Raw genomic sequence first — 26883 nt, forward strand, 5'->3', positions numbered from 1 at the left:
TTTTGGAGTTTTTGACGTTTTTCAAAGTCGTTAAGTGTTAGATTTTACTCATATCACCGTGTTTCTCATTTAAGTTTTCCAGCCACTACTTGGATTCAGCCAGCCTTGTCCTGGCACGGGCTCTTGCTCTTCAGCAAGCGGTAAATTTTGCATCACTGCAAGTTTTCATGCTTATTGTGAGTTTTTCACTTTCAATGTAAGTTATTCATAATCATTAAAAGTTTTAATTGTCATTGGGCGCTTTTCCTGTTCTGTAAGTTTTTCATAATCATTGTAAGTTTAGCACTGACTTTGAAATGATAAATTTTAAATATGTAAGTCATAGTCAGTGGAAGATGACATGCCTGGATGAGCCTGTATTGATAGGCGGTAATGAAGAAAGGTTTCAGATAATGATAAAAGAATTATAAACCAGTTGTAAGAGAACTCAGTAGATATAAGCATTGGCGATAGTCGGGTTTTGAGGCTAAATGCAACGCGGAAATTGGGTTGCTTGTCTACTTCAATAGCATGGTCTATGAAAAAAATGGAGATACTATCTTTTTATTATTATTGAGAAGCAAATGTCATGGCCTTGCGTGCATATACATCTAGAGTGCGGTCGTTTCTAATCGTTTTTCCTCTGCAGGTTTCTGTCAAAAGGGTACAGTCGTTAAATCTAGAATCTAGAGTGCAGTCGTTTCTAATTTTTTTTTTTTTTTTTTGCAGGTTTCTGTCAAAAGGGTACAGCCTTTACACGATGGGGCTCCATACCCCGATAGACTACATCTTCATTCGCAATGGCTCAGGAATCCACGAGAGAGCTTTCGCTGCAAGACCGCCTGAATACGAGATCAATCTTGACGACTACCTTCCCAAGAGGGTTGCCTGAGGAAGATTCCTGCGGGAGGAGGACTGGTTGATCTACAGCCTTTAGACTAAAGTCTGTCTTTAGAGGTATAAGAGCTCCTCCGCAAGTTAATGGTTTCCCTAATTGTTTGCATATTTCAAACAACTTGAATAATCATCAGCAAGAAAACGGTTCGGGATTGTATGGTATTTTCGGAATGTTACCTGAGGTTATCATTAGATCTACATTTTGTGAGATTCAGATATTTATAGAAAGTTCTCATTGCTCGTTGCCTTGCTCCTTTCAGTTTGAAAGTGACTGGGTCTAAATCATTCAAAACAGATAACTGAAGATTAACTCGAAACCAGTAGTACCCTCTTAGACCCTTGCAATTTTTCAGACTTAAGTTTCCTTGAAAGTCTTGCTTAACAGGCATTTGTCGACGCTGTAATCATTCTTCTCAGGACATAAACTTGGAAGAGAGCGAATTGATGTTCTTGTTTGGAGGACTTCTCCTCTTGCGTAAACTCAGTACTCGCATCAAGCATCGTCGAAATCAATAATGCTCTTTTTTTATTTTCTTTCTATTTTATTTTGGGCAAAGAAACTCAGTCGCTTCATTAAACTGGTATGTCACTGTGTGTGTGTATGAGTATGTGTGTATGTTTGTGCGCATGTGTGTTTGTTTTTTGTGTGTTCGTTTCTATGTTTACATGATACCCTCTATACACCTCCTTGCATGCGGGATTATCGGAAATTTCAACAGAAAACCTCATGGTGTTAATCTCTCTAAGTTAAATGTAATTCCTTATCGCCAGCGATACATTAAAATGACGAAGTAAACTCTATGCAATTTTATTCATTTGACCAATGAGACATTATAAATTTGAAAGCGAAATAAATAAAAAGGTGAAAAAAGGAAATCCAAGGTCGATTACATACTATATTCTTGGCTGGAATACAGTTTCCATTCTCCGTTTATCAAACAGAAGGATTTTATCATTTTTTCCAGGCAAAAAACCTTTACCTGACTCTCGTGGGTGACTATGCATTCAGGATTAATCGTTTGGTAAGCAATAGATTCTCATTTGATTCTAATTAGAGTGTTATTTCAAAGACGCTAAAGATTTTCATTTGATAAAGATTACAGATTCACGTAGATAAATTTAGAGATTATCATTTGATAAAAAAAGAAGATTCTCATTTGATAAACAATACAGAATCTCATTTGGTAAACATTATAGACTCTTATTACATTAACATTAAAAATCATCATTGACAAACATTAGAGATTTTAATTTGATAAACGTTGCAGAGTCTCATTTGATAAGCAGTACAGACTCACGTTTGATAAACATTACAGACTCGCATTTGATAAACATTACAGATTCTCATTTGATAAACGTTACAGACTCTCATTTGATAAACATTACAGATTCTCATTTGATAAACGTTACAGACTCTCATTTGATAAATATTACAGACTCTCATTTGATAAATATTACAGATTCTCATTTGATAAAAATTACAGTTTCTCATTTGATAAACATTGGAGACTTTCATTTGATAAACATTACAGATTCTTATTTGATAAACATAACAGACTCGCATTTGACAAACATTACAGATTCTCATTTGATAAATATTACAGATTCTCATTTGATAAACATTACAGACTCTCATTTGATGACCTCCGCAGTGTCTCATCTGATAAGAATTTTTCAGCCTTATTTGAAAAACATCTCGCCTTTGATAAACATTGCAGTATATTATGATAAATATTCAAGTGTCATTTAATGAACATTAGGAGCTACGTATTTTTAAATATTTCAGTCTCATCGAATAAACAGGAAATCTTAATTTTTAAAAATTACATTATATCACTTTGTGAAGGAACCGAAATATTCCGTAGAAAAAATCTTACATTTACAGATTATTTGTGTTTTCCTGTGCATAAAACTTGATTAATCTATCAATTTGGATAAGATATTCTAGTTCTCAAAATGTACCGTGAAAGTGTAATCTTGCTTTTACAAAATGGTGATTTTTATTCCATTAAACCAATTCATGAAACAATGATAATCAATGATCAACATCGACATAAGACCCAGACCATTCAAAAATGACATCTTTTGCATATACTTATTAAGGTGAATTTGGCTTTAGAGTATCTACTGGAAAACAGCAGTAGTGGAACACACATCAAGTTGAAATGATCGAAAAGCTTCGTAACGATCACAGAAGATCGTGCGGAACCTTACTCATCAACATCTCAGATCTAAACGAACTCAAAAGAATCGGAAATACACAGAATTAAGCTTAGGATGGAGGAACAGAAGAAAGTAGCGAAAAAAAACTGTTTTCCACGCTGCTTTCGAGGCACCAAGATTGACTGGGGAGGTCGCGTGAGGTAAAGCTGAAACGTCATAATGAGTAGTTATAGGTCAAAGGTCAGAACAAAATATTCTTCCTCACTGAGGGGAAAAAACAATCGAAAGATATTGTACTTAGGGAAGCATCACAGCCGCTATCTTAAAAAAAAAAAAAAAGAACACCACTTCTGAAAAAGCGTCGAACGTGAAACAGATCAACTGGAATTCTAAAAAACAAAGTTGGAACGAATTAGCTGAGATTATATAGTACTGGCATTTGACTCGAGATATTTTAGAAGCATTTCAGAGACGTATTCTTAAACTAAGCTGTCATATTCTCCAACGAAAGAATGACGAAGCTTCTTATCACTAAGCAAAGAGTATTATGTACTGGTACGTCATACCACTGTCAAAGTGGTTCGTCAAGCAACAACAACGCAAAAAAATGAAACAAAACAATGACAGTAAAGACTCAACAACACGACAAAAACAACAACAATAAATACACAATAAATAACGAATAAATAAACTATATGATTGTAACAATGCCTTCGCCTGTCCCTTCCAAGCTGGAGATCCTTGGCGAACTTTTTTTTTTTATTTTTGTTCTTGTTTAGAGTTCACTGAACAACTTTGATTCCCGCTCCTGCGTTTTCAACGCAGGAATCGCGTCGGAAGACAGTAGGCCTATGGGGTGGGCAACCTCTGGAACCCACCTACTCTCTGAGGGAAGAGAAGGGCGGCTGAGCCGTTCTGATGGTGTCAGCGTACCTGCTGGTAGGGCGCGTGGATGGCGTGGTAGTGGTCGTGGTGGTTGGTGTAGTGGTGGTAGAAGTGGTAGTGGTGGTTGTGGTGGTGCTTTTGGGCGTCGTGGTCTTTTTGGTCCCCTCAGAAGCCCTGGGTCCCGGGAAGCTGTAGTAGGAATACGGATGGTCCTCCGGCCTCTTTGTCGCCGGGTAGTACCTGTAATTGATGGAGCCCACCGCCCTGGAAGGTTCACCGGTCTCCCGGTACGACCCCTGCTCGTAATACTCGTAGTCGTCCTCGTACAGGTAGTCGTCGGAGTCGTGCTTGTCGTCGTCTTCGTAATAGTCCTCATAGTAGTCGTAGTAGACGGGTTCCAGTCGGTCCACAGGCCTGTAGACCGGTCTCCGGCGAGTCAGGTGGCGGATCTCCTGCGAGTCCAGGTACAGGGGGCTCTCGTTCTTCGTCGACGGGTACCGCTGCTGTTGGTACCTCCTCCGGAGCTTCGGGCGGAAACGACGCCTGATGGGTCGGTAGACAGGTCGGGGCCGAGGCGGAGGCAAAGTGGCTCTTTTCGGAGCCGCCGTGATGATCTGTCTGGGCGGTAAGAGCGCCGTTGCTGGACGAGGCGGAACTATGAGTTTGCGAGATGGTATTGTAGGTGGGCGCGGCGGTGGCAGTGTGTATGGGCGAGGAGGTAATGTAGGTGGGCGTGGTGCCGGTGGCTCAGTAGGGGAAGGCTGAAGAATGTGGATGGGAGGCGGAGGATTCCAGGGGGTCTCTTCCTCGATGGCGTCTACCACGGGCAGCCAGATTTCGGACGTGTCGCCGTAACCTAGGATCTGCTCGTTGGTGACCAGTTGGTGGATGGGCCTGCAAATAGAATAAAAAAACGCTTTTATTAAGTAAAATAGTCATAATAACACAGACAGTTCTTAAGCCTACATAAGCCCGAAGACGTACCTGTAATACAACAAGGGTCTAGACACCAGCAACCACTTTTGTCTCTGCAACTTTCAGTGCCACAGTGACCGCTTAAGTCTTCGATTACCACATGAGAGGAAACCAACATTGGTCTGATTTTAAATATATATATATATATATATATATATATATATATATATATATATATATATATATATATATATATACATACAATTCATCTTCTCTCGATCTTCTCCAACGTACTTATGTTTCATCACCCCAAAGTAGCTGCCGGTAGAACTTCAGTCCTTTAAAGAAAATATATTTGGAGTTTCCTCCCTACCGGAAATGCGGCTTATGTAAATACAACATTTCTCTTCGCAACACTCTGCATAGCAATGATGAACCTGTCGGGCTGAAATGTTCGAAGTGGTCAAGTCGTCCATCTGAGAACAGAACGGGCTCTCGTTTCCAAAACAGCTTATTTTGTACAAGTTTGGTATCTTGTTCATAATAAAACTGATATAAGCCTATCTTTTCCCTCCGTTGAAATAGAGAGAGAGAGAGAGAGAGAGAGAGAGAGAGAGAGAGAGAGAGAGAGAGAGAGAGAGAGAGACTAAGTCCTTTATTTTAATGTCGGCTCATCATTGTAAAGCCCTTAATAGCATTATTCCTTGCATATTCTTTAGGCGAAAATGCAAATGCATATATATATATATATATATATATATATATATATATATATATATATATATATATATATATATATATATATATATATATATATATATATTATATATATATATATATATATATATATATATATATATATATATATATATATATATATATATATATACATATATATATATACGCTTAACTTTACTTCTGTTCATCCACAGAATTATTTATGCATGAGCCTGTAATCTCTCCAGCATTATGCGAAAACCAGACTGCAAGAGAGCCGACCGACGGCCGGAAAATCGGGTATGGCGAAGCTTGAGCGGCCAGTATGTTACCTGTAACAGTAATTAGCAGGCGTCTGGGAGGCCCGTTTTGCTCACCTTTGCAGAGAAAACGCCTAACCACCTCATTACCATATTCGCAGGCTTCCGTTATTCAGTCCGTCGGCGCTACAAACGATTGCGAGCAGTTGCAATCCATGCATTTCGAGCTTCCTATAAACTGTCGCAGTAAATCTCCGTTCCGCGTGCAGTTAGGTCGAGAGCGAAAATAGGTTTTTAAAAAAACTGTTCCCTCAGTTTTAATTTGCAGATCTGTGTCGAGGAAAAAAATGAGGCTTTAACACAAAAGTGCGAGCTGCCGTTAATCATCTTGTTTATCTGCGTAGTTCGTCGAGAACAAAATTAGGTTTAACGGTAAAATTTACGTCAAGAACAAGATTCGGTTTAAAAATAAAAGACCCTTCTGCTGTTTATGATTTGCGAAGTAACGTCGAGAACAAAATCAGGTTTATAAATCAAACGACATTCTGCAGTTCGTGATCTGTGAATTTACGGCGGGAACAAAATTATGTCCTTCAAAAATAATAAAGGACAGTTCTGCCATTACTGATCTACGCAGATGCGTCGAGAACAAAATCAGGTTTACGTAAAAGACTCTTCTTCCATTTATTATCCAGGAAGTTACGGCGAAAAAAAAGAGTTAGGTTTATAAATAAAAGATCGTTCTACCAGTTTTGGTCCGCGGAGTCAAGAACATAATTAGGTTTAGAAATACAAGAGAGTTCCGCCATTTTTGATCCGTGAAATTGCTTCAAAAAACAAAATTAGTTTGAAAAATGAAAGACATTTCCGCCATTCTTTATCTCTAATATTATGTCAGGAACAAAACTAGGTTTAAAAATGTTCCGTGAAGTCCAGAACACAATTAGGTTTAGAAATGAAAGAGATTTCTGCCATTCTTGAAGATGCAGGTATTGTCCCGATGCGTTACGTCTGGTTGAAAAGATGATAAAGTTATCCTTTCCCCCTTTTTTTAATAGTTCTGCCGTTCATAGTCTCTGATTAGTGCCCTTCCACTCCATATCATTTTTACATTTTCTGATCAATTCCCTTTTCAATATTTTCATTTTTTCCAAACGAAATGATGAACCATAATTTTCAATTTCATTTATGATTTTAATTGCAGTGAAGCTGTAAACCTATCAAGAAACTTCTTGCGTGGACCGAAATTTTTTTTTATCCAGTCTTTCAGTTGGATGTAGAGTGGGTTATAATCATATATAAAACTGTGGAACATTGGATATAACTGCTTGAAACTGTGATGACTTCATCATTCCCATATAAAATCATATTCTCTCTCTCTCTCTCTCTCTCTCTCTCTCTCTCTCTCTCTCTCTCTCTCTCTCTCTCTCTCTCTCTCTCTCTCTAAGAAACCTTACTGCCAATCTTTGGGGAGTTCTCGAAAAGCAGGTGAAGAAGTCCTACGTTAGAAATATACAGTATATGTACATAGATATATACAGTATATATATATATATATATATATATATATATATATATATATATATATATATTTATATATATATATATATATATATATATATATATATTTATATATATATATATATATATATTTATATATATATATATTATATATATATATATATATATATGTGTGTGTGTTCACTTATCGAAATGTTCACAACAGTGACGATGGAGTTGCAGTTCACTTATCGAAATGTTCATTTTAGATTTTGGACTGTGAAGAGGCAGGCAGACGCATCTCGACTTTCTTCTCCTTCTTCTTCTTCTTCTTCTTCTTCTTCTTCTTCTTCTTCTTCTTCTTCTTCTTGTAATTTACAACGCGCAAATTCGTCACCCTTCCGGAACGTGCAAACTGAGAAGTAGGCGACGCGAACCACTTTTGCGGCCGAGAAGAGCTTCTGAGGCTTCAAATTGCCACACGGTTTTTGCAGCAAGAAAAAAAAAAAAGTACGCTCTCTAATTACCTGTCTGTTTGTAGCGAGTATCAGAAAACTCGCCTTAAACGCGATCCTCCTGCAATTGCAGTTCCCAGACAGGCATAAAATCACCTACTGACATCTTGAGCGGCATGATATTTGTGCGTGCAAAAGAACCCGGCCCGGATGCACTTGCAACAAGAGGATACGTTTAGATTTACACAGGGGCTTTGCGGTTAATGAATAGCGGTCATTAGAGTGAGCGGTTGAGAGGCACCGCCGCCCGTTCACCCCCATCCCCCACCCTTCCCCCCCCCCCGGTCCTTTCCAGTCGGTGCTGCCATCTGTCGGCTGATCGCCGCCAATAATCCCTCTTTCACGGCCTCTTCTTCTCAGACGTCCGTTGTCGTTCAGGGAAGGAGAGAAGCAATTATTCACACATTTCCTAGTGTACGCCCATCTGGCAAGACAGTTTATGTTTGTATGTTAGGCCCTACCAATCCAACAGCCATTCTCTCTCTCTCTCTCTCTCTCTGGATCTCTATCTCTATATATCTCTATCTCTCTATATATCTCTATATATATATATATATATATATATATATATGTGTATGTATATATATATATATATATATATATATATATATATATATATATATATATATATATATATATATTTATGTGAATTTATTCATGTAGTATACGCACTTTTGTATAATTAGATTAAGATCCCCTCAAAGCTAATTACAATTCATACTCTTCATTCTCATGCAAACGATAATATGCTTCTTCTTCTAAAATCTCGAAAAAAATGAATGACAAATGGACACTAGTAAGCTTCACGCCTGATAATAAATACTCCATGCTCTGGAAGTTACTGGATAAATTAAATATCCCACTTAAGAAAACTGGTAAAATTTATGAGACATAAAAGTCCTCTTTGAAATTTCACAGCGATAGTTACCTACGAAAAAAGCCGAGTGTGCTTCTCTGTATGATTCTGTATCTTTTTTAAAAGACTTTTATATCATCTATGTGTCCGGCTATCAGTGTTGTATTATTAGGAACTGGCGGTAAATAACTACAGCTGACATCACTGAAGCTAATGGCAATTAGTGGATATTTCTTTAATTTATGAATGAGCAATTTTTTGATTTATCATCTCGATAGTAAGAGAAAATTATACTTCCAGGATATTTGTGAGTGTTTAGCACAACAATACAATATACAACAGTATGTCAAGAGATTTTGCACTTACTTTCCACTTAATTCATCGGCCAGTCAGAAACCTCTCTCTCTCTCTCTCTCTCTCTCTCTCTCTCTCTCTCTCTCTCTCTCTCTCTCTCTCTCTCTCTCTCTCTTGAAAACTATCCAGATCGACATGGCTGTCAGGTGAGTTAATGATTTTGCATAATTGTCGAAAAATGATGAATAATGACGTGAACAGTTAACAAAACCTCATTTATTTCCACCTAAACAAGAAGCTCTCCCCCCACCCCCCACCCCCACCCCCTTACAACCAACAACCTCCTAAGATAAATAAATAAGGTAAGATCATTTGAATATTGCATATCAAAAATAAAGAGGTAAAGAAAGTAAGGGTTCTTTTGCGAGGTTCTGGTACTGATTGCAACAACTATTTGCATAATCCTCTTCGGCGTCTTGATTCTGTTCTTAAATGATAGGATGGTTTTCCTGGCGGGTTTTGGGCCCATGGCACATGAAATTAATAGAGGCTCTAATACTATACAATAGTATCCGAGCCTCTCTTGAATTTATGAGCGTTACTTTTTTTTATTAGTATTTCTGTTTTCGGTTTATATATTCTTACTTCTTTGTTGATTTCCCTTTATTTGTATATTCTATTCCTTGTTTTTCTTATTTTCCTCACGTTATTCCCATACAAACATTCTATTTTATGAATGCGTGTTTCACCAATCAATGGCCTTTTAAGATTATTAAGCTAATAATTCTGTACGAATGAGTCCATTTCATATAATAATGATAATTTCTGCGCATTAACCTCCCACAATAGTTCCATTGTCTCGTATTTTCGTCGAAAGGAACTTTCTAACCCCTGCGCAGTATTGAAAACGAAGAACCTTCGTTATAAATACGGGTGAGGTGAGGAACACTGTGGTACAGGTAGTCGAAGGTATGTTTGTCACCTTTGACTGAAATACAGAGATATCGAAATCACTGTGGATTGTCAATGAATAACAATTTAGTGAAGATAATTTACCCCTTTTCATTAATAATAATAATAATAATAATAATAATAATAATAATAATAATAATAATAATAATAATAATAATAATAGCAAATTCAGTCCGCTAATTAGCAAATATTGCCATCTCGCCTGACAGTGCACAGCCACCAAAACTGACAGAGACATGGTTCGGTGAGTCCATCACGCAAACCGTTTTCAAAAATCAACAAATGCTGGGGCTGTCTCTTCAGTTTATTGTCTCAAAATCTCTCTCGTTTTCCCGTCAAGGAAGCTTTTCTTTCTTTCTTTTTTGTTGGCAGACCAACTGCGAAGAATAATTTTATAGTATTCTCTCTCTCTCTCTCTCTCTCTCTCTCTCTCTCTCTCTCTCTCTCTCTCTCTCTCTCTCTTTCCATTTGGCAATTTCCATTATTAATTATTATTATTATTATTACAAATACGATGACAAATTTTGGAAAGTAGGAGACTGAATTCATAATAATAATAATAATAATAATAATAATAATAATAATAATAATAATAATAATGATAATAATAATAATAATAATAATAATAGTAATAATAATAATAATAATCGGTATATTGGGTACTTGTTGTCGTTGTCTACTGTTGTTGGTCGCAGTTTTTGTATGGAGAGAGAGAGAGAGAGAGAGAGAATGCAACAGGGTACGTGACTGATCAATACCCTCATCGAAATAATCCTCGCACCCACAGATATTTATCAGGTATACTCTCTCTCTCTCTCTCTCTCTCTCTCTCTCTCTCTCTCTCTCTCTCTCTCTCTCTCTCTCTCTCTCTCTCTCTCCATGATAAACCATATGTACCAAGGACTAACCGAAATCTAACGACCACCTTGTTGTCTCACTCACTAGTCAGTTCAGGTCCACGAAGAGAAGGCCTGGCTTCTAATCCTTCTACTTATTATCATATCATTATCCCCACGATTCCACATTCACACCGAATCGCCATAAGTAAAAAAAAAAGTAACAGAGAGAAATAGACAATTAGAGTTACATGGTTTCCTCTTGATTACGTGGTTTCACTTAACAGCAAAGCAATTGAGGCCTAATCACCGCCTCTCACCTGCCTTACATAATTCGGGCTTGCCTGACACTCATAGCGCTCCTGTGGTGAATATGATGGGAAAGATGCAGCAGTTTGTGTTCAGTTAATTAAAATAATCGTTTTGGTGCTGAAGATAGCGGTAATAAAAAAGTAAGAAATACATTCATACTGAAGAGCGTTGAGAAAATCACGGTTTTTAACGGTAAAGATATAAAATAAGTCCCTTTTCTTGGGTGTAAGTCCTTAGCAATATGTCAAGATTTACACTCAAGGAACGGGACTTATCCGTAATAATAATAATAATAATAATAATAATAATAATAATAATAATAATAATAATAATTTCGTTGTAAAAACCCACTCGAGTAGGATGACTGTGATAGACAAAAAAAATTAATAATAATAATAATAATAATAATAATAATAATAATAATAATAATAATAATAATAATAATAATAGTAAAGTTTCCCTCTCCGTCTCAGTAGTCACAGTAGTAAAACGAAACCTTGCTATGATTAGCCCATTAATTCCTGTGGGCGTCAGCCAGGACCGCAGATGTGTATCTAATGTCGAAAAAAATAATGGGTCCAGATGGATTACATATAATGAGGCGTTTATAGCTCCAAAACGAACAAAAAAATCCATTAAATCTCGTAGGTAACTCGCTGAAGGAAAAGTTACCGGCATAAAATGTAATAGTTTTCAGAATTTGTTAATTCATAGCTCATCAAGGTGGTCTTCAGATTTCGGTTAGTCCTCCGTATAAAATGTTGATTGTGGAAGAGAGAGAGAGAGAGAGAGAGAGATATCTGCTAGATATCTGATGAGATGAGGATTATTTCGACCAGGTTCGCCAGTGTTTTCCAATTATAAAAGGATTGAAAGGCTGGAAGCATTCACAGACAGTTCTTGGCCTTGTGAACTGATTCCAAATACGATTTAAAGTCACAGGCTTCTTAACAGAGCCATAGCTATGCCGGTACAAGGACAGTTTAAACTACCAGTGACATCGCAGAAGTTACCCCTTGATCAAGAGTTCTGAATCAGAAGAGTTTTTGCGGTTTCTCCAATTATTCAAGATCGTAACACCCATCGGGAGATTTTCCAAATCCTTTATTCTGTGGCTCATTTAAAGTTTGTCTCCCCCTGCTTTGGAATTCTTACTTGCTTCTGTATTTTCGGTATTGTTAACTGTGGTGTTTTTCCCGTTCAGTTGGCCCCGTCATCAAATAAAAAACAAACAAATACAATAAATTAATCAGTTTCAAAGTCTTCTGAATTGCATCACTCGCCTTCCCCACCTATCGCCGTCCAACAGAAAACGGGAAGCAGAATTTCTCGAGGGGGGACTTACCTTTCTTTCCTGGCCGTAGCGAAAGCTCCGAACTCCAAGTAGGCGTATGCCGTCGTGAGAAGGAAAAACAGAATGACGATGAAGCCGAGGACTTGGACGTTGTTCACAGAGCCCGTGTCCAGGATAGGGATGTAGATCAGTTTGCTGTCGTCCTCGCCACCGTCCTGTATGGAACGTGGACGAGAAGATGAGTTCTCGTCTGTTTGTGGTTTGGACACTTTCGTGCTAAGATATTAAGGTTTCGTTCTGTTATACGTTTCCTGATTTGATACGCAACCTAACAAAATGTTTACATACTTATATCTATCTGTCTATATATTTATATATATATATATATATATATATATATATATATATATATATATATATATATATATGTGTGTGTGTGTGTGTGTGTGTGTGTGTGTAAGTGTAAGTGTGTGTGTGTTCGTGTCTGTGTGCATGTATACCGGTATGTACGTGTGACTTGAAATGTTTTAATGTTTCATGATTTGTTTCTAATTCTATTTTGAGCGTTAAAACTTTACATGAAAATTTGTTTTCACGTCATTCATACAAACTGATACCCGAAACATCACAAGATTTGCTAAGCATCGCTTTATAATTAGCTTTTTGGTGGTTATGTATATGAAGGACAGCCCTCTTCTAAGAACTGATTCTTTGTAAAGCATTTTACTCCCTTTATACCCGAAAGATGTTTAGGACCATCGGCTTAACTTAGAACAAGTCACATCGTCGAGATGACAATTCACCATAAAAGAAACCCCCATATTGCACAACAAAGTCTTACTGAAACTTCAGAGACATTTCTATCCCTCGCAAAACAAAAGAGAAACACGTGCGACTTAAGATCTGACGATATGGTAATCTAAGTTTTACTCCTCAGGAAAATCTTTACCAAGTTGCAACGTGTTTTTAATTGTAGGACTACATAGCTTACTTGAAAGTGCAATCGGATATGTTTAATTGAATATATTTCACGTTATTCTCTAAGAACGAAGTCAGAAAAAAGTATTACCTTGGTGGAATACTGCGCGGCTGCCCCAGCCCTGTTGAAAACCCCGCTGATGTAAGAAGTGTCTATGCCCAGGCTAGACATGAGAGAAGTGACCTTCGACAAATCCGCATTTTTCAAGAGGTTCATGATGACCGTAGGGTCGAGGGAACTTAACGTACTCATTAGGCTGGTCATGTCCGCATTCAGGAGGTCCATCTTCGGGATCATGCCCAGGGCGTTCCGGAAGGCCTTGTCTTTCATGATCTGGAGGATCGTGTCCTGCAGAGCGGCCTCGTTCTTGAAGAGCTTCTCGCCGAAGGATTTTGGCAGGCCGAACTTCTCGAGAATCTTGGGCATGAGCACTTTCAGGTGGGACAAATCCATGGGTTTCGTGACGTTGGAGGTCTTTGTGGATGGCACTGGCCTGAGAGCGGCTGGTTTAGGACGAGGGACCTTCTGGTGGTGTCGATAGGGCGCTGAATTATTACGGCGATGAGGAGGAGGGGGGCGAGGAGGAGGGTACTGTGGCCGTGTACCCTGGATGGGTTTCAGCGATGCCGACGGCATTTTGTGGTATGATGGAGGCGCCGGCGATGTCGAAACGAACTGCCCCTGTTGCTGAGGGGATTCCGTGGACGCTTTTGGGGTCACTGCCTTATCCTGGTCATTCCCAGGGCCCTCTTCCATCTCGTCCATGACGGGGAACAGAGAATCGTAGAACACCGAAAAGGGGTCGTGACCAATCGACCCTTCTGCGTGTTCGTACTTCTCATCGTGAGACGCACCATCGTCATAGCTATAGTACGAGTAGTCGTGGTCCTTAAAAACCTGAGAATGCCCAGGGAAATCCTCCGCAGGATTTTTCTTGCCCCTCGTCGGGGGGCATCACCTCTTTGGTCCCTCTGTTTCTCCTCCTCAGAGACGGCTTTCTGGACTCCGAACATGAAGTAATCGTAGTCGATATCGATACCAGCAGTCTTTGAGACGTCTCCTTTCGTCTCCTGACTGCCACCAGGGGTCGGGGACGTCGATTCCCCGAGGAGGTTGCCTCCCAGGGATGATGTGGCTAAGTTTGGTTCTTTGCGGGACTCTCTGGCAGCGACAGATTTTTCGAAAACGGTCGTTGCAGCGACAGCCAGTAACCAGTACCAAAGTCTGCAAAGAGATGAAATGAAGGTTACGAACATTTTTAGAATGTTTCTAACGTATTTTGCATAGCAATTAAAACCTCATTAGCTAAAATTAGGGTACGCTTATTATCAACGGTTAAACTCAAATTCATATATTGTCGCTACTGGCCATGTGAAATTAGTTATGATTAAAATAGGGCTAATACCTCCAGTATTAGCTCTTGAATTTGGTAAACCAGGTAACCTGCAGGTGACAATTCATCCTCTTTTTGGTCAAGTGGTCAAATATGCATTTTTTTCAATTTTTTGAGTTATTTATCCATTGATTTCCTGTTTCAGCTAAGTATCAAGTGTGTCTCTCTCACCACACATCCTGGAAGGTCAGAGAGAAAGATTTGATACATTGCTGAAACAGAAAATCTATGGATAAAATCACCGTCGATGCAAGTGACTCAAGAATTTGAAAAAATGCACATTCGACAATGCCAAAAAAGGGGCGAATAATTCCCTGTCCATATAACTCAGTCACCTTAACTCCAAATGGCAACCTACATATTATGCCTCTTTTAATTTACTTTTTATATCTAATTTGAGTGCTTCTACCTTGAAAATTGTTTTACCAAGAGCTTCTGGAAGCGTAAAAAAAGCTTCTAGGAGGGGGAATAGGCTTCGTAAATCGTGGGTAAGTTTCATGAAGCGTTGATAGTTTAGTGCTGCGTAAACGAATTTTGTGAAGCGTAAATAAGTTTCGTGAGGCTTAAATAAGCATCCCTAAGCACATAATATCTATGTAAATTTAGATACGCTTCATGAATTGCAGATGAGCTGCGTGAAACTTAGAGAAGTTTCAATTGACATGGAAACAGAGAAGAAACAAAAAAGTGGGAGATATACAATATGTTTCTGACATGAAGGAGTGCATGGTGAAATATACAACAGTCATTTTTGTATGTTTAATATGCACTACTGAGCACGCATATTTTTTTAGAAAGTATATTTTTGAGAACAAGGCGAGGGACAAGTTTATCTTTTCTTTTTAAGACAAAGCTTTCTTCCCTGGTAACGCCAGATAAAGAAGGTAAGTTGTTAAAGTCAAAATATGTGAGGACAGTGTTCCTAAAAAAGAAAAAAGTTTAAAATTCACCAGATATCCTCAAATATATGGAAGAAAAAAATAATTTTGAGGTATCAGTTAAGTGAAAAAATGCAAAAATCGGTAAGGCCACGAGACACAACGATTTCAAACAAATTCTTAAAAAACCAAGAACTGACCAACAAACAGCCCTCACCTAACAAAGGGTTAAGAGAATGTTATCTAAAAATAGCTCTAACCCACCAAGAAGGAGGCAGCTCCACAAAGCGCAGTGTAAACCTTTCTGATTGTGTGTGTTTTTGTTTTCTTGCCTATGGCTGTGGTTGAGTGACCTTGAGGTACTTAATACATGGAAGGGTGGGTTCCCTACACAAGCAAAAAAAAAAAAAAAAGACCCCATATGCCATATGTTTCCTTTGAAAAATAACCACATCCTGTTTTTTAGGATGAAGAAATAAAAAAACAAAGGAAATGCAGATAACGGGACTCAGAAAATACAACGGTTTACGCTCACTAACATGCATACCTGTAGATACACTGTATAGTTGATTTCATCAATTTCGTACAAACTTGCATGACTTTAGTTACACTGCACAGACGATTTAATCCTGTTCCGTACAAATATTCATGTCTGTAAATGCACTGTACAGACGATTTAGTCTTGTTCCGTACAAATATTCACGTCTGTAAATACACTGTACAGACGACGATTTAGTACAAATATTCATGCCTGTACACTGCAAGACGATTTAGTCTTGTTCCGTAAAAATATTCACGTCTGTAAATACACTGTACAGACGATTTGATCTTGTTCCGTACAAATATTCATGCCTGTAAATACACTGTAAAGACGATGTAATCTTGTTCCGCACAAATATTCATGTCTGTAAATACACTGCACAGACGATTTAATCTTGTTCCGTACAAATATTCATGTCTGTAAATACACTGTACAGACGAAGTAATCACGTTCCGTACAAACACTTACTGTATATACGAAAATATACTTGTATGTCAGCGCTATCTAGAGTTTAAAAATTTGGGCTTTTAAGATTGCGTATTTATCATTACGGATCTATCTCGTTACAGTCTATAATGGCATTTTTTTTTCTCGCTTTGAGCACAACGTACCGCCAAATTTACATCACGCTTCCAGACAAAATACAAGTTCTCCTATTGATAGACTCAGCTGACTATCTTCCTCTATAGAGTTACGTGGTTCTCAAGTTCTAAAAGTAATGTGGCCATACGTTCATAAAATTAAAGGAAAAAAATTAAGAGTTTCACTCGAATTCCGGCTACTATCTTGTAACATTCTGGGTAAACTCTTTAGTTTCATTGCTGGTGTTTTAAGTATGGGATAGAAAATAAATAAAAAAATCATATCGAATTCAAACAAAACATGAAACTTTAACTTGTTAACATTTCTGGCATCGTTCTCTTTGACCTAAGCAGATGTTTAGGAGTTAATTAGAAACATTTGCAAGAATATCACAGATGATCAAGGTATGGGACGATGGACGTCAACAGCAGTGATTAAAAGTGCCGACACACGAAAGAGTTAAAGGAAGGCTCCAGATGAATAAGCATGAATGAAAGGAATTTACCGCCGTTGCAGGAACACAGAAGGTGGTCGAGACGTGAATGAAACGTGGCCAGGGGCGACAAGCTAAGAGGATGAAAAAAAAAAAAAAAAATCCCCTCGCGTGCACCTTTCAAAGAGAACCTCTCTCTCTCTCTCTCTCTCTCTCTCTCTCTCTCTCTCTCTCTCTCTCTCTCTCTCTCTCTCCTAGACTGTATCTAATTACAGCGCTCTCACAGCTGTCGCGTCTTTCCCTTCAAAGGCAAACCGCTGTCGCCTTGCGCAGATCGAACAATGGGCGTCAGGGGAGTATGAAAGATGATGCAAGTGTTTGTTTAAGGAAGTGCTTGTTTGTTAAAGATCAAACGCAGCTTGTCAAGACCTGCCAAGAGGGACGTACAACTGCGTTATTTGTGCTTTTGTGTCTCTAAACACTTCGTCAGTTTTTGATAAAGAGTTAATTGCCTTCACTGCTGGATATTTGTGGGTGGTTGTCGAGTTACATGAGAAGGTTTTGCATTAAAACACGGATGTCATGCATGAGAAAACGAAGGAATGACGAAATATTTTTGGACGCAAGTGGATTAGTAAATCTATGAGGGTTCAATACTAGTAATTGCCCTTATAGAGTACCTTGTGGTATTCAGTTATTGTAATGTTCTGTAGCAAGTTATTTTGATGTATTGTACTAAATCCTTTAAGCTATGATTCTACGGATTTTGAATGTTTTTAATATGATGATAATGTCTGAACCTGCAATAATAATAATAATAATAATAATAATAATAATAATAATATTATTATTATTATTATTATTAATAATAATAATAATATTATTATTATTATTATTATTATTATTATTATTATTATTATTATTATTATTATTCAGAACGATGTCACTTACAATCGGAAGAGCAAATAACTTTCGGTGCAATTAAGAATTAATTAGGATACCATAGAGGTCTACATTTTAGTGAATCTCGTTCATTTTAACTAGAATTACGTTAATCCTTTATCAGGAAATTACGTTACATGCTTTATATAAGGGTTGTTTTAGTTAGAATAAGGAAATTTGAAAGAAAACGATGAAAACTAAGTAAAGAAATAAAGTCAGGTTTTTAAGAAGGAGAAGAATGCATGAAAAAACAAAACATGACCTTGATCTTCACATAAAAAGGCAACAACATGAATATAAATGTGTATATATAGATATGTGTATATATATGTGTGTGTTTGTGCGTGTGTATGTGTGTGAGTGAGTGGCACACAAAGGAACAATCGTGTTTACAGAATAAAGAAAAGTCAGCCTATAAGCTTCCAAGCAACAGCCGCTAGACAAGACACTGTCATATTTGCATTGCCAGTGCTCTCAACAGCATGATAGCAACAGTTACGTTGCACAAAACAAATTTGCAACAACCACAAAAAGCACGTTGCTTTACTTTTTCATAATGAGGTCTTCAACACCACTAGAGGGACATTTACGAATAGCTAGAATGATGAAGATTTGCAGAGTAACTTCGGGAAATCAAATGGTTGTTTGCAGTTGCAACAGTAATCTATTCCTCAATTCTTTTTATAAATTTTCCTATTTTTCTTGTCCTTCCTGTTAAGTACGATTTTTTACGTTACGTATTTAAAAGTAGAAAAGAGAAGATAAGTGATTTAAACAGGGTAACGAATACCAATATCTGGAAAAGAAGCTGGAGATTTTAGAGCGGCCGTCATTGGCGATTTCAACACGGTAGTAAGTAGCAATCCGTCAGTAGGGAAATCAACGGGAGATTTCAACATGGCAATAAGTACCAATCCATAATTAGAACGCAGAGAAAAATGTTTAAACATTCTTATTTGCATGCCAAGAAACTGATAAATGACTTAAATATACCAGCTATTAATAATTCAAAATCTTTTCCTAGGAAAAGTTGGTGATAGGAGGAGATCGCTCTACGGCAGTGAGAAAGCAACAGTGATAGAAGATTTAAACACGGAAGTAAGTACCAATCCATGAGCCTTTTGAGGAAAACCAAATTTTAAGAGATTTCAACAGGCACAATCTATCAAATTCGTCACTCTCCTCATGTGGTTGTGACGGAGAATTCCTTATATTCTTTTTTTATCAGTTTCTCATTTGACCAAGAATTCATTTGTTATCGCCATTGGGTAATGATACTTTTGTTAGTGCCTCAAAAGACTAGTGATCCTTCTTGCTAGTATTTAATTCCACAAAGATTTTTTTTCACAGCATCTCATATTACGAAGAATTATTTTTTTATATTATTAATTCACCAATAAACCCTTTTAGCAGTAACTCATAACGCTAAAAACTGTTTCGGTAATATCTGCATTGAATGAGTAATCTTTCCATCAACATTTCATTTTACAAATTATTCTCTTTGCCGGTAACTTGTCTACATAAGAATGGTTACATTACAATGATAACCAATCATTCGCAGACGCTAATTGAAGGGACAAGTTAAAAAAAAAAAATAAAAACATTCTCGCTTCAAGACTGTGCTACAACAAACGTGAACTTGGAGCGTAAGTTATGCAACTGTAACGGTTCTAGAACCTTAACTACAATCCGAGGTGAGAAACTGAATATTTTAAGAGGCCAACTTGGAACTCGTCGAGACCATAAACAATATTCGGTATAACGGTGACCACCTAACCTTTTATAACTGGGGTACCAATGAAGTGTCATGTAGGAGAAGTTAGCAATTAAAAGCAAGGCTTTCGGGATTTAGTTGCTTGACCCACACGCCCATTTTCTTAACACCAATCGAAGCAGGTACTTGCGAGCCGCGAGCAATTCGCGGACCTAACAAACGTGATCCTTGCGCTTGCACCGGATGTGTTTCCCATTCTGAAAACCTTCAAATACCTTTGTGAAATGACTAAAGATGACGCTTCCTTCACAACGGGACTCAAATCTGGGTTATGAAGAGTCTGATATTACGTTTATCTTTTGTGCTACCAAGCGTGCTAAGGAATTACTTCTTCCCATGAGTACAAACAGCTGTTCAAGTCGGATATTTGACGAGGGGCATATTCAACTCGTCCAGTTTACGGCCATATAATACTCAGTATTCTAATTCTGGAAAGTTAGTAAAGAACTGCAGTTCATTAAAGTACTTAAGCCAAAGAAATATGTTGCATATGGTGTATGCCACGTGATTTTTGCTAGCCTTTATCTTTAGCGATTTACAAAAATATTGGTTAGACCTGCAATAAGCAATAGGCTTACATGAACCACATCAGCTTTCACGCAATGTTTGTAACGGAATAAACAACGCTGAGAATATTTTAGTGCCTCTTAAAGCGCAACTTTGCAATTCATGCGACCAGCATCTCGCCTCGCCGAAGAATATTTCAAAGCCGTTAAAAAAATATATATATCAGACCATTTTTTCAAGACCACAGCCGCTCCAAGCCCAACTGTCCGTTAAGTCTTGCAAACCAAAATATGGCCTCTTGAAAAGACATCTGTGTTATCTTTCTTTGTTTTTCTTTGTCGCTTGGAAATAATACAACCCCAGACACGATGTTTTCAGTCACTGAGAATGAAAATAAGCCCAAAATAGCTTCCTCATTGCCTGTCAACCGACGTTACGTAACCGTAACAAAGAGCTACAGATCTCGAGAGCGAATGCTGACTTTCTTCGTGGTCAGTCATATTGTTGGGGGTTCTTGCACATCTTCTTAACTGTCAGGGCCAATTACACTAGTTGCATTGTATCTGAGCTGCTCATTGGCTTAATATTATATTAGTAAAATGTAAACATAACACCGTGGTTTTATAATTTAAGAATGTTATGACAGAGCGACTTCATCAATGTTATTTACCAGTAAATGTAACACCAAACCATCAGTAACCGTGTATGTATGGATGTATATGTATATATATATATATATATATATATATATATATATATATATATATATATATATATATATATATATATATATATATATATAGATATATATATGAACATATATACATATACATTTATATATATGTATATATATATATATATATATATATATATATATATATATATATATATATATATATCAATACTTTTTAATAGGAAATGGCCTACAATGTTTTAAATTCTGTTGTAAAACAAATAATATCATGTGAAAATTTCTAGGCCAGCACTCCTGTATACACAACTAGCTACCAGGTCCTAGAAAAAGAAAAAGAGCTTTAACAGCTTTCCCCTACCCAGGATCGATCCTGGGAATCGTGGTGGTGAAGAGAGAGAGAGAGAGAGAGAGAGAGAGAGAGAGAGAGAGAGAGAGAGAGAGAGAGAGGACTCATTTGCACAGACAATGACGAAGAAGATAATAATGATGATAAAAATTGCAATATGCCCAACGATCACTTTAGACCAAATTACCACGATTTTGTACTTCCACCTGGCGCGACAAAATTCTCCTCCCCCGTTCAGGAGCGAAATCAAGCTTTTTTAAGCTTCTAAGCTTTTTCTCCCTCGCCCACAAAGTTTCTATTTGGGTCGAAAGTAAGCTGAACCACCAAACCATGTATTTAAGCTCAAGGTGTATTCCATATTCGGTTTCCATCTTGGAGAACATTGACCGCCAATTACAGGTGCTCTCCTGGTTTTCTCTCATTTTGTCAACCACAGGTTCCTCGTTGATTTAAACGGCTTTCGCTGAAACTGAATTTAGGGGCTTTTACTAAATTCGAGGTTCCACTGGACCGGGAACGTACCGGATGCATAGAAAGTTATTAATATATCGTTGTTATCATTGCCGTAGATCAGAATGTCAATACGTTTGAAGTTAATATAACGAAGAAGATGATTATTACGAAAAAGTAAATTGATACAATTACAGCAACCGCTTTCTTGGGACAGTAAAAAAAAAATGGCCTTGGAAATGCGTTAAAAACTGGTTTATTCTTTGAGGCGTGAGGCTTTTCTTCCGATAAATATTGTCTTTCGCCACGTATGTGAAAAAATCACCGAGGTGAACACACTTATGCCTTATTACAGATACTCTCCAAGAGGAGGTTCTCTTTCTCTGATCATAGAATTGTGTAGGCTATATATATATATATATATATATATATATATATATATATATATATATATATATATATATATATATATATATATATATATATATATATATATATATATATATATATATATATATATTTATATATACATATGTATATATATATATATATATATATATATACATATGTATATATATATATATATATATATATACATATATGTAAGTGTTCCTCAGTCTCAAACGCTCTGTCAGCCACGCAGATTGAAAAAAAGCGCCATGTTGCGTGCATTGCAACCGCATGGCCCATCCATATGTCTCTTCCAAATGATCTCGCTACGTAGAGAAGTTACAGAATTAATCCTTCTCACGAATATTTTACATGTGAGAGAACCACAGCATTCAGACGCTGAGTAAAAATAGATAAATATTTAGTTTTCGTTTGGAAATGAAACCCGAAATTTTTCGTGGTAACTCGTGTGTTGCGAAAGCGGAAACTCTTGGGGTTAGAATCCATGCATAGGCAAATCGTTCCGTTGAATTCATACTTATGCACAGTCATGAATATTCATATGTATATGTATACATATGCGTATATATATGTATATATACACATATATATGTGTGTGTATGTTTATGTGTGTATATATATATATATATATGTATATATATATATATATATATATATATATATATATATATATATATATATATATATATGTCTACATGAATTACTTCAAAATCTATGCTTTATTTATCGGCATATATTTCAAGCTTAAATGTATTATTATTATTATTATTATTATTATTATTATTATTATTATTATTATTATTATTATTATTATTATTATTATTATTATTATTATTATTACACGCTACGTACATTCGTTGTGCGAAATAACATTAGGTAAATAATGTGTACTTCTAAATTCATATTAAAGGGAAAATGCGAGCATTATGATACCAATACCTATCCTTGTGCTTGAAGACACCTTCAGAGCAACTAAAGGCATTTTTCACCAACTCAGTAACAAATTATGTTTTCATTCCTGACTGAAGCTGTGATTTTATATTTATCTCACAGCTGATCTTCCCCGCACATAAAATATTTACAGAAAGATGTATTTCTGTTATTGCTTCATAATTATCAATGGAGATGACTCAGCAGTCTATGTTGAATTTATTTTGCTCTGATCTTCCAATTTTCTTTTTCTCTTGACGCATTTCGTCTTTTATCAGGCGGTTCTGTATCTTCTTTCAGGGGGGTATTTCTGTACCTTTTTTTGTATATGTAACTACAGATATCTTTGTATAAACAAAAACTGCATTTACAAATATCTATTTACAATTACATATATACTTTGGAAAGGGTATTATACCCTAGATACGATAGCATGCAAGATAGGGGTGAATGGCGAATAGTGAAGGAGGTTTGTCGCACTGCTGGTGAAGCTTCTGTGTGAAGAACATTTTCTGCACAAAGGCCTCATCCTTCAGTCAGCATTGAACTTATTGTTGAAAAACTGACAAATGATAAAACTGTTAATTTTCCCCTATTCATTAATGATTCCCTCGGGCCTTGTCTGTTCAAGGACGTGGTGTTACCAACGCCATTGGCTTCTGCATGCAAGAAGAAGAAGAAGAGGAAGAAAGCAAGCACCACCTTGCAAATGAGTAGTGCCTTGCAGTGCTTTACACATGCAACAGATGTATCACAAATGACCATCACCTTAATGACCGTACTCGAGGAAAGACAGACTGTCGATTTGCGAATCTCGTTTTCTCACCGTCCGCTCGTAAACGCAGGAAGTTCCCTGGTTAATTATTTATATTTTCTGGGACTGTAAGTTTCAAGTAAACGCGCAAAGGCGTTGGTCAAGTTTTACTTTGATGGATGTGTTATTTATGCAAGTCTCCACATCTGAAGCCCAATCACTGAGACTCGTGTGGTAGTTCATTTTTGTTAATTTATGTAAGGTAAAACTAAAAAAACGCTGTGAAATCATCTGTTTACAACGGTAACACAAAATCTGAGTCGTAAGCATTCACACGCGTATACACACAAACACACACTCACGTGGGCATTCAAACGCATATCCATATGTGTGTGTGTGTGTGTGTTGTAACACTGTACAAACGCAGCTAGTGTAAAAATGGCAGACCCTTCCTTCTATGAAGGCCTTTATGCAGCGCTGTTGAAGGTGTGAGTGGATATAACTCGCGGGCTTTTGTCTGCCCTTTCGTTCCTTCCTGGGCCTCCAGAGTCTCTCTCTCTCTCTCTCTCTCTCTCTCTCTCTCTCTCTCTCTCTCTCTCTCTCTCTCTCTCTCTCTCTCTCTCAACAGCCCACACAAACGGCCTTAAAACCATATGGCATGACCACAGACTGCATTTCGTTAACCTGCTGCCCCAACTGCCCATGAGCAGGTGGGCAACTTCCTGCAGTTGTAAATCCAAGAAATGGTTTGCTTCGAGTTGCTGAAGAGTTCTGTTTCTTGTGTAATGGTGGTCGACTGTTACATGGCATTAAAAAAAAAGAATTGCTTCTTTTAACTTATTCTTATATGTTACGACTCGTTTAGGACGTTTCCGCTTGAGAGGAGTTTTATTTTTTTAAGTAAACTCCTCCAGATTTGAGTTAAATGTTCAAAGTAATTTGAAAGAAAAGTTCTCTCGAAGAAAATCATTAAGTACGTAGCAAATATACATTGCCTTAAGAGGACTATGAGAATTCAAATAATGCTACCAAAATGGGCTTTGAAAGTCACAATATTCCATTTTTTGCTTTATTCTTATAATGTCGGAGAGAGAGAGAGAGAGAGAGAGAGGAGAGAGAGAGAGAGAGAGAGAAGAAAGAGAGAGAGAGAGAAAGAGGATGGGGCTTATCCAGTTTATGTAACTTAAAATATAACTAGATTCATTTAAGCTCATATGGAAAGCAACTACAAGTAGATACTTAATAACGAGCTTCTACCATTACCAACATACACAGATGACAGTGCTCTCTGAGGTACGTAAAAAGCCATAAACACAATTATTAGTTTTGTCATGTCTGCCTCGAAGGTAAAACACGCACGGCACTCGAGTCGAAATGCCTTTTTTGAGCCTTGCGGAAAATAGTTTCCCTTCGGCTCCAACGCCTGCAGGAGTTTTCTCATTCAGCAGAGTGAAAATAAACATATAAAGAATTATAACTGCGGTTTTCCATAAGAACTGTAATCAGGTCAACCCGGAGAAAATGCGCCAATGAAAAACCACTGGAAAAGTTCTCCACCTTGGCTGGAAAGATGAGTTGGGCTGGAACACTGATTTCCTTTGCTTTAACAAGTCTTTGCAGTTTTTTTTTTCTTTTTTAATCGTGGTGGTTTGCCCTCTATGATACCCCTAAAGAGGAAACTAGCCACATACGTGTAAAGTTAATTTTTCGTGAGCGCTTCAGCGGTTTTAGAAGAACCCTGAGTTTTTCTTAGTTTTCTGTAAATGAAAACTATTGAGAGGGCACTTTTTCTGTCAGCCCTCAGATCTTAAAAACTACTGCGTCCAGAGGGCTGCAACTTGATATGTTGATCATCCACCCTCTAATCATCAAGCATACCAAATTGCAGCCCTCTAGACTCATTAGTTTTTATTCTCTTTAAGGTTAAAATTACCCATGATCTTCCGTCTGGCAACGCTATTGGACAGGCCACCATCGGGCAGTGACTGATAGTTTCATGGGCCGCTGATCGTACAGTATAATACGTCGTAAAGAAAACTCTATTGCGCCGAAGAAACTTTGGCTCATTTTTTACTTGTTTAAAGTTTATGTCAATTGGCAGTAGAGTAGGGGAATGGGTCTCATATGCTCTTCATGTCTATCCCAGAGGTTTCATGAGTCTGGCCTATGTATCTCACTTCCAGTTAATAATAATAATAATAATAATAATAATAATAATAATAATAATAATAATAATAATAATAATAATAACAGTCCTTTTAAAAAGACTGCTATTAACTAAACAGTGAGAGCGTATGTTCTGTACTGAAGAGCAAAAGACATTTTGAAACCCATTCTCAAAAGTCAGTGTTGCTGACTCGCTGGCGTCTAAGAAGATGAACTAAAAAAAAAAAAAAAAAAAAAAAACAGATGATTCTATGCAGATTTTATTGTCGATTCTGTGTGGACAGAATCTTAATTTGATGCTACATTAGGAATCATATAAAGGTCCATAAACATTTGCAGTACGAAAAATTACGAGAAAACAAAATTAAATTGATTGGTGGAATTGAAATTACCACAAGATTTACAAGGACTTTTTAAGCTTGAGAGAAATACCTTCCTTTCTTTGGCTATAAAACACTGTAGTTTTATATATTACTATTATTGTTTTTCATACCTTAATAAGCAAATTTCATTTTTAGAAGGAAACCAAAAAATGAAAGGGAAAATATAGTAAGATCTCAATGAATTTAAGAATAATAAAGAAGGCTCTCGGTTTACATTGTGACCCATTTCCACTTCCCATACATCAACAATGTATATTGTGTAGTATGATTAAAGACAACTCTCTCTCTCTCTCTCTCTCTCTCTCTCTCTCTCTCTCTCTCTGTA

At 37.1% G+C, this 26883-nt stretch overlaps 2 protein-coding genes across 2 annotated transcripts in view; one reads left to right on the plus strand and one right to left on the minus strand.

Moving 5' to 3' along the window:
• LOC136832310 (uncharacterized) overlaps nt 1-1672 on the plus strand; it is a 57469-nt gene extending 55797 nt beyond the window's left edge. The window contains exon 7 of the mRNA XM_067093219.1: nt 709-1672. Coding sequence (XP_066949320.1) covers nt 709-871 — 163 coding nt within the window. The 3' untranslated portion in view covers nt 872-1672. The remainder of the gene's footprint in view (nt 1-708) is intronic.
• Nucleotides 1673-3823: 2151 nt separating this feature from the next.
• Nucleotides 3824-26883, minus strand: part of LOC136832375 (uncharacterized) — a 28023-nt gene continuing 4963 nt past the window's right edge. The window contains exons 2-5 of the mRNA XM_067093285.1: nt 14313-14598; nt 13465-14271; nt 12447-12610; nt 3824-4818 (exon numbers count right to left, since the gene is read on the minus strand). Of these exons, the coding sequence (XP_066949386.1) occupies nt 3918-4818; nt 12447-12610; nt 13465-14271; nt 14313-14598 (2158 nt within the window). The 3' untranslated portion in view covers nt 3824-3917. The remainder of the gene's footprint in view (nt 4819-12446; nt 12611-13464; nt 14272-14312; nt 14599-26883) is intronic.

The sequence above is a fragment of the Macrobrachium rosenbergii genome, chromosome 49 (genome assembly GCF_040412425.1).
Source record: "Macrobrachium rosenbergii isolate ZJJX-2024 chromosome 49, ASM4041242v1, whole genome shotgun sequence".
NCBI classification, from domain to species: Eukaryota; Metazoa; Arthropoda; class Malacostraca; order Decapoda; family Palaemonidae; genus Macrobrachium; species Macrobrachium rosenbergii.